Source organism: Falco naumanni, unplaced genomic scaffold (genome assembly GCF_017639655.2).
Source record: "Falco naumanni isolate bFalNau1 unplaced genomic scaffold, bFalNau1.pat scaffold_460_arrow_pat_ctg1, whole genome shotgun sequence".
NCBI classification, from domain to species: domain Eukaryota; kingdom Metazoa; phylum Chordata; class Aves; order Falconiformes; family Falconidae; genus Falco; species Falco naumanni.
In genome coordinates, this window is record NW_024427517.1 from 1 (window position 1) to 7781 (window position 7781).

The window sequence follows — 7781 nt, forward strand, 5'->3', positions numbered from 1 at the left end:
ATCCCTATTTGTATAAAAATACATCTATAGGTATTAAAAAGAGCCACATTTATATAAAAATACACCTATATATATAAATAAATCCCTATTTGTATAAAAATACGTCTATTTCTATCCCAAAAATCAAGTGTTTGTACACACCCCCCCCTATCTATAGTTATATAAAAGAATTGGATTTGTATGAAAACGTGTATTTATACCAAAACCCTGTGCTTGTATTGAAACAGGTACCTGTGTCTGTACAAAAATCTATATATTTTGTGAAAATACGCTTTTCTGTAAGATTTATGTAGACTAATACGGAAGTTAGAGCTTTATAAAAAATACGTACTTATCGAAAAATCTTTGTGGTCGTTTATACTAAAAAAAATCCGTTTGCATAAAGGCTGTTTATATTAAAAATGCATCTCTATTTGCATAAAAAATAGATTTACATCCCCCCCCCCCCCCGGCGTTTGTATAAAACTCCGCACCTATATTTATATATTAAACACTATTTATATAAAATCGGGTATCTGGGCTCTCCCCGTGCCCCGCCACCCCTGTTTCTGAGGGGTGGGGGTGCCTGGGGAGGGCTGTGCCCCCCCCCCCCGCCCTATTTTGGGGGGAGGGCGCCCCGTCCTCAGGTGGCCGCGGCCCCCTAATCCCGATTAGGGGTGGCTCAGGCTGGGGGGGGGGGGGCTGCTGCCCCCCGCTCTAAATTTAACACCGGGGTGTCAGGAACAATCACGTCAGCGCCCCGGGGTAATCTGCTCCCCCCCCCGCCCCCACAGCCTCCCCAAAAAGGGAAAGGGGGGAAAGCCCCCCAAATTACCCGCCCCTGCAATTTTGGGGGGGCGGGGGTGGGGATTTATTTATAATAAAGAACAGGGCGGGGCGGGGATGGATTAGGAAGGAAACGAGGATGAGGGTGAACATCGATGGGTTTTCTTTATTCCGTGGGCACCGCGGGGTGGAGGAACGCGGACGGTACAAAGTTCGAACACACGAGGGGGAAAATGAGGCTGGGGGAGAGCGTGACACCCCCCGCCCCCCCCCCCTCCCCCCAAAACTCGAGCTGTGGCTTGGAGAAGCCGAAGCCCCAAAGCTCCTCTTTCCACACCCAAAAAAATACACCAGGTTTGTGTAGAAAACCAGGGGGTTTCAAAAACTGTCCCCACCCCACCCGTATCATCATTTATTATTTTTTTTTTTTTGCAGCTTGAAGAGAAAACGGAAACAAAACCAAACCAACCCAAAAGTGTACAAAAAAGGGGGAAAAGAAATCAAAAAAAAAAAAAAAAAAAGTCTCATCAACCCCTCGGAAGTCTGCGCGCTGGTTTTGCCCGCACGTGGTGAAGGGAGTCAGCTCTCGCGACACGCACGGGAGCAGGAGAAACCCCCCTCCCCCCCCCCCAAAAAAAAAGAAAAAAAAAAAAAAAAAAAAAAACCACCCACCCCCCCCATCCCACCCTGAGTCTCTCCTACCGCCCGGCGCCGGCCACCCTAAGCCCTCTCGCCGCGGATGCGCCGCGCCAGCTGGATGTCCTTGGGCATGATGGTGACCCTCTTGGCGTGGATGGCGCAGAGGTTGGTGTCCTCGAAGAGGCCCACGAGGTACGCTTCGCTGGCCTCCTGCCGGGAAAATTGACAGGGTGGGATACAGGGAGGGTGGGATGTGGTTTTGGGGTGGTTTTTTTTTTTGGGGGGGGGGGGGGGAGGGAGGTCGATGGGGAGCGGGGGGGAGGGGGTCTCACCTGCAGAGCCCCGATGGCAGCGCTCTGGAAACGCAAATCGGTCTTGAAATCCTGAGCGATCTCCCGCACCAGGCGCTGGAAGGGCAGCTTGCGGATCAGCAGCTCCGTGGATTTCTGGTATCGCCGGATCTCCCGCAGGGCCACCGTGCCAGGCCTGCAAGGGATTTGGTCAACGGGATAAAAGTGCTCTTTCGGGTGGAAAACAGTAAGCTCCGGGTGGAAAAAAAAAAATCACACTTTTGGGTGGAAAATGGCACCCTCGGAGTGTCAAATCACATCCTCTGGGCGTAAAATCACTCTTTAAGGTGTAAAATCACGCCCTTCGGGTGTAAAATCGTACCCTCTGGGTAGAAAATCACTCTTGTGGATGTAAAATCGTATCTGTTGGGTGTAAAATCACACCCCCTGGGCGTAAAACCACTCTTTTGGGTGTAAAATCATACCTGTTGGGTGCAAAATCACACCCTCTGGGTATAAAATCACTCTTTTGGGTGTAAAAGTGCACCCTCTGGGTAAGAAATCACTCTTTTGGGTGTAAAATCATACCTGTTGGGTGCAAAACCGCACACTCTGTGTATAAAATCACTCTTTTGGGTGTAAAATCATACCTGTTGGGTGCAAAATCGCACCCTCTGGGTAAAAAATCACTCTTTTGGGTGTAAAATCTTACCTGTTGGGTGCAAAATCGCACCCTCTGGGTATAAAATCACTCTTTTGGGTGTAAAATCATACCTGTTGGGTGCAAAATCACACCCTCTGGGTATAAAATCACTCTTTTGGGTGTAAAATCTTACCTGTTGGGTGCAAAATCGCACCCTCTGGGTATAAAATCACTCTTTTGGGTGTAAAATCTTACCTGTTGGGTGCAAAACCGCACACTCTGTGTATAAAATCACTCTTGAGTATAAAATCGTATCTGTCGGGTGTAAAATCGCACCCTTTGGGTGGAAAAATCACTATTTTGGGTGCAAAATCACAACCTTTGGGCATAAAATCACGCCCTTTGGGCGTAAAGTGGCGCCCTTTGGGTATAAAATTACGCTTTTGGGTGTAAAATCGCACCATTCGGGCATAAAATCACTCTTTTGGGTGTAAAATCTTACCTGTTGGGTGTAAAATTGCCCCCATTGGGCGTAAAATCACCCTTTTGTGTGTGAAATCACACCCTCTGGGTATAAAATCACTCTTTTGGGTGTAAAACCGTACTTGTTGGGTGTAAAATCACACCCTCTGGCCATAAAATCACTCTTTTTTTGGGTGTAAAACCGTACTTGTTGGGTGTAAAATCACACCCTCTGGCCATAAAATCACTCTTTTTTTGGGTGTAAAACCGTACTTGTTGGGTGTAAAAATCACACCCTCTGGCCATAAAATCACTCTTTTTTTGGGTGTAAAACCGTACTTGTTGGGTGTAAAATCACACCCTCTGGCCATAAAATCACTCTTTTTTTGGGTGTAAAACCGTACTTGTTGGGTGTAAAAATCACACCCTCTGGCCATAAAATCACTCTTTTTTTGGGTGTAAAACCGTACTTGTTGGGTGTAAAATCACACCCTCTGGCCATAAAATCACTCTTTTTTTGGGTGTAAAACCGTACTTGTTGGGTGTAAAAATCACACCCTCTGGCCATAAAATCACTCTTTCTTTTTGGGTGTAAAATCACTCTTTCTTTTTGGGTGTAAAATCACTCTTTCTTTTTGGGTGTAAAATCACTCTTTCTTTTTGGGTGTAAAATCACTCTTTCTTTTTGGGTGTAAAATCACTCTTTCTTTTTGGGTGTAAAATCACTCTTTCTTTTTGGGTGTAAAATCACTCTTTCTTTTTGGGTGTAAAATCACTCTTTCTTTTTGGGTGTAAAATCACTCTTTCTTTTTGGGTGTAAAATCACTCTTTCTTTTTGGGTGTAAAATCACTCTTTCTTTTTGGGTGTAAAATCACTCTTTCTTTTTGGGTGTAAAATCACTCTTTCTTTTTGGGTGTAAAATCACTCTTTCTTTTTGGGTGTAAAATCACTCTTTCTTTTTGGGTGTAAAATCACTCTTTCTTTTTGGGTGTAAAATCACTCTTTCTTTTTGGGTGTAAAATCACTCTTTCTTTTTGGGTGTAAAATCACTCTTTCTTTTTGGGTGTAAAATCACTCTTTCTTTTTGGGTGTAAAATCACTCTTTCTTTTTGGGTGCAAAATCGTACCCGTTGGGTGTAAAATTGCTCCCTTTGGGTATAAAATCACACCATTGGGGCGTAAAATCACACCCTCTGGGCATAAAATCACTCTTTTGTGTGTAAAAGCACAGCCTTTGGGCGTAAAATCATACCTGTTGGGTGCAAAATTGCACCCTTTGGGTGTAAAAGCATTATTCTGGAGTAAAATCACTCTTTTGTGTGGAAAATCACACCCTCTGGCTGTAAAATGGCACCCTCGGATTGTCAAATCGCACCCTTTGGGTGTAAAATCACTCTTTTGGGTGTAAAAGTGCACCCTCTGGGTAGAAAATCACTCTTTTGAGTATAAAATCGTACCTGTTGGGTGCAAAATCGCAACCTTTGGGCATAAAATCACGCCCTCTGGATGTAAAATTGCTCCCTTTGGGTGTAAAAGCGCATCTTTTGGGTGTAAAGTGGCACGCTTTGGGTGTAAAAGCACACCCTCTGGGCATAAAATTACTCTTTTGGGTGTAAAATCACTGTCTTTTGGGTGTAAAATCGTACCTGTTGGGTGTAAAATTGCCCCCTTTGGGCGTAAAATCACACCATTTGGGTGTAAAATCACCCTTTTGGGTGTGAAATCACACCCTCTGGGCATAAAATCACTCTTTTGGGTGTAAAAGTGTACCCTCTGGGTAGAAAATCACTCTTTCGGGTGTAAAATCGCACCCTTTGGGTGTAAAATCACTCTTCTGGGTGGAAAATCACACCCTCTGGCTGTAAAATACCAACCTTGGGGTGTAAAATGGCACCCTCGGAGGGTCAAATCACACCCTCTGGGTGTAAAATCACTGTTTTGGGTGTAAAATTGCACCCTTTGGGTGTAAAATCGCACCCTCTGAGCGTAAAATCACTCTTTTGGGTGTAAAATTGCACTCTTTGGGCATAAAATCACACCCTTTGGGTGTAAAATCATACCTGCTGGGCGTAAAACTGTGCCCTTTGCGTGTCAAGTTGCACCCTTTGGGTGTAAAATTACTATTTTAGGTGTAAATTCGCACCCTCTGGGTGTAAAATCGTACCTGTTGGGTGTCAGATCGCACCCTTTCTGTGTGGCGCTGCCATCACTCGTGCTGGTGGGTAGGAGGACTCCCCACCCCCACCCCCGTTACCCCGGGGGGCAGCGGCCACAGTACCTGTAGCGATGGGGTTTCTTCACGCCTCCCGTGGAGGGTGCGCTCTTCCTGGCGGCCTTGGTGGCCAGCTGCTTCCGTGGCGCCTTGCCACCGGTAGATTTCCGAGCCGTCTGCTTGGTACGGGCCATACCGGACGGTCAGAGCCTGCCGGGGAGGGGGAGGGGGGGCGGGGAGAAGGCGAGGGTCGGCTCCGAGGCCGGTGAGGGAAGGGCGAGACCGGCCATTAACGGCCGAGGGGTGGGGAGCGGGGCCGGCTAGCTGCCCGTACGGGGCCCCAGCCCACTTCTGCGGGAGGAGAAGAGGCTGCTGGCCTCCAGGGGGGACGGGAGAGCCGCCGGGCTAGCGGAACCGAAGCCTGACGAGGCTCCATAGCCTCACCGCGCCGCGCTGGGGATGAAGCCCCCGCCGTCCCCTCAAGCCGGCAGACTACGCTTCCCAGAAACCTTTGCGCGCCTCCCGTAGCCCCCACCACCACCGCCCGGCCGATTGGCTAGCGCCGCTCAGCCAATGGGACGCCTGCGGAGCCGCCGAGCCCCACCCCTCGATCTAGACAGACACTCCTTTCCACCTATCCCCTCCCGCCTTCCCAACCAATCACCGCCGCCGCTCCCCGCAGCCAACCAGCGCCCGGCCGCAGACGGAAGGCGGGACCAGCGACAAGCGTCTCCTCAGACGACCTCGGCGCTAGGCCGCCCCCCCCCCCCCTCCCCCGCCCCGTTCCCCTCCGCTCCCCCCGGGGCCGCCGGTACCGAACCGTAGCCGCGACCGCGGCCCCGCGCCGCCGTTACCTCTGTGCCCGGCTGCCGGCGGCGCTAGAGCCGTTTGGGGGTCCCGCGGCGACGCTGTCGCTGCTCCCTCCTCTCCCTTCCCGCCTTTCCCGGCAGAAAATGGCGGGCTCCCGGCGGAGGCTGTTTACCCGTCGTGCACCGCGGCGAGGGGCGGGGGAGGGAGGTCGCCTGAGGTGAGGCGGCCCGGCGCCATCTTGTGACCCACCGAGGGGCCGGCGGGGGGGCGGCCTGGGGACCCACCGGGGCCGCTACCCACCGCCCGGGGGAAGCCAGACCCCCCGTTTTTTCCGTGCCCTACAGCGCCCCACCTCCCCCCCCCCCCCCCCCCCCCGCCACGCCGTGAGGAGGACGAGCGAGGGGGGACCCTCCCCCCCTCAGCTGCAGGGAGCACCTGGGCCTTGGTTCCCCTAAACACACCTTCAGGTAGCGCTTCACCGCTTGGCACGCACCACTCGAGCGACGCTCACCGTCTCAAACAGCGGAGAAGCTTTAATCCTGTACAGGAGAAGCTTTAATCTTATTTTTTAATCCACCCACCAGCACCAGCAGTTATTCCTCCCAAGAGAGGCCCGGCATGAGGGCTCTCTCCTCACAGACGCTCACCACAGCGGAGCAGACAAACTTCAAGCACCGCTGCGGAGCGGCAGGGGCGGGAGGATTAAAAAAAAGACAAAAAAAGGAGGCGAGGGGATAAAAAAAAGAGGTTAGGGGATGAAAAAAAAAAAAAAAAAAGAGGTGAGGGGATAAATCGCTGCCTGACTCCCCACTGTAGTCACCAGAGGGCACGCGTCCACCGCGGCGCGGAAAAACCTGGATACAAGTCACAGGGAAAAATCTGCTCGGTTATTTTTTTTTTTTTTTCTCCAGTCCAAATGAGGGGGATATTAGTTCTTTAGGCCGTGGGATGCTCGGAGCAGGTGGAGGTGGGAGTTGCTCTGCGCTCGTTGGGAAAACACCCAACACCGAACAAAAAAAAAAAAAAAAAAAACAAAATAAAAAAACATCCCGGCTTGAATTTTCCACAACTTTATTCCAGAAAGGCCACCGAGCCGTGCGAGTTACAGAAGGCAACTAATGGCGGGGCGGGAGGTGTGGGTCCAGCAGAGGGCAAAACGATTAAATTGTTGTATAATTGCTTTGTTTTCAACCTTTTTTCCTTATTTTTCAACCCCGGCAGGCTCGGCGAAAGCTGTACGGATTAGCAGGGGGGGAAAAAAACCCAACACAACCCAAGCACCCCCAACTTAAAAAATAAATGCAACGCGGCTGAAAATGAAGAGCGTCGGTGAAGGCGGTTAGTGCGGAGGGGAAGGGGCTGGGGGGGGAAGGGGCTGGGGGGGGGGGGGTGGGGGGGGGCGAAGCTCGACGCCCACCCGCCACCCTCGCGCCGGCATCCCGCGCGGCGTCTGGAAACGGCCCGGTGCCGGCGGACGTTTCGGCGGTTCCCGTCATGGAGCGCTCGGCCGGCGCGAGGGAGGCGGATGTCGATGGAGCTGCGGGGGAGGAGAGCGCGGGGGGTTAGCGGTGCCGGTGACGCCGGTAACGCCGGTAACGCCGCCGGCGGTGCCGGTACCTTCGTTAGGGGTGCCGGGGTCTACGCCAGGAGGGCTTTAACGGCGGCCACGATCTTGTGGAGCTTGGCATCGCTGTCGACAAACCCGTCACCGTTCTGACGGAGGGAGAACGGTTGTGGCCCACCGTCACCCCGACGCGGCACCGGGGAGGGGGGTGGGTTTCATGCCCCTGCGGCACCGGGAAGTTTGGGGGGGGGGGGTTTGGGGGCACACCCCACCCAGGGGTGTCACCCACCTTTTTGGAGTGGACCAAGCGTCCGGCCACCGTCACTTCAAACCATCCTGTCACCTCCCGCGTCCCCTGGCCGCTCTATGGGGACACCACGGGGGGGGGGGGGGGG

At 52.1% G+C, this 7781-nt stretch overlaps 1 protein-coding gene and 1 long non-coding RNA gene across 2 annotated transcripts; both read right to left on the minus strand.

Moving 5' to 3' along the window:
- Window positions 1-911: 911 nt before the first annotated feature.
- Window positions 912-5999, minus strand: LOC121082226 (histone H3.3A). The gene is made up of 4 exons (XM_040581576.1): window positions 5867-5999; window positions 5079-5222; window positions 1737-1890; window positions 912-1614 (listed from the first exon to the last, which is right to left on the minus strand). The coding sequence occupies exons 2-4, from the start codon at window positions 5204-5206 to the stop codon at window positions 1486-1488; spliced, it is 411 nt and encodes a 136-aa protein (XP_040437510.1). The 5' UTR covers window positions 5207-5222; window positions 5867-5999; the 3' UTR covers window positions 912-1485.
- A 1498-nt stretch (window positions 6000-7497) lies between these two features.
- Window positions 7498-7774, minus strand: LOC121082227. Its single transcript, XR_005825944.1, has 2 exons — window positions 7676-7774; window positions 7498-7535 (listed from the first exon to the last, which is right to left on the minus strand). It is a non-coding gene; the product is annotated as an uncharacterized LOC121082227 (long non-coding RNA).
- Between the last annotated feature and the right edge of the window lie 7 nt (window positions 7775-7781).

Excerpts from the sequence above, each read along its gene's own strand:
- LOC121082226 (XM_040581576.1), bottom strand. The coding sequence starts at position 5,206 with ATGGCCCGTACCAAGCAGACGGCTCGGAAATCTACCGGTGGCAAGGCG. Across the intron at positions 1,891-5,078 it reads AAGAAACCCCATCGCTACAG|GCCTGGCACGGTGGCCCTGC; the intron begins GTACTGTGGCCG and ends AATCCCTTGCAG. Across the intron at positions 1,615-1,736 it reads CTGCCATCGGGGCTCTGCAG|GAGGCCAGCGAAGCGTACCT; the intron begins GTGAGACCCCCT and ends TTTTCCCGGCAG.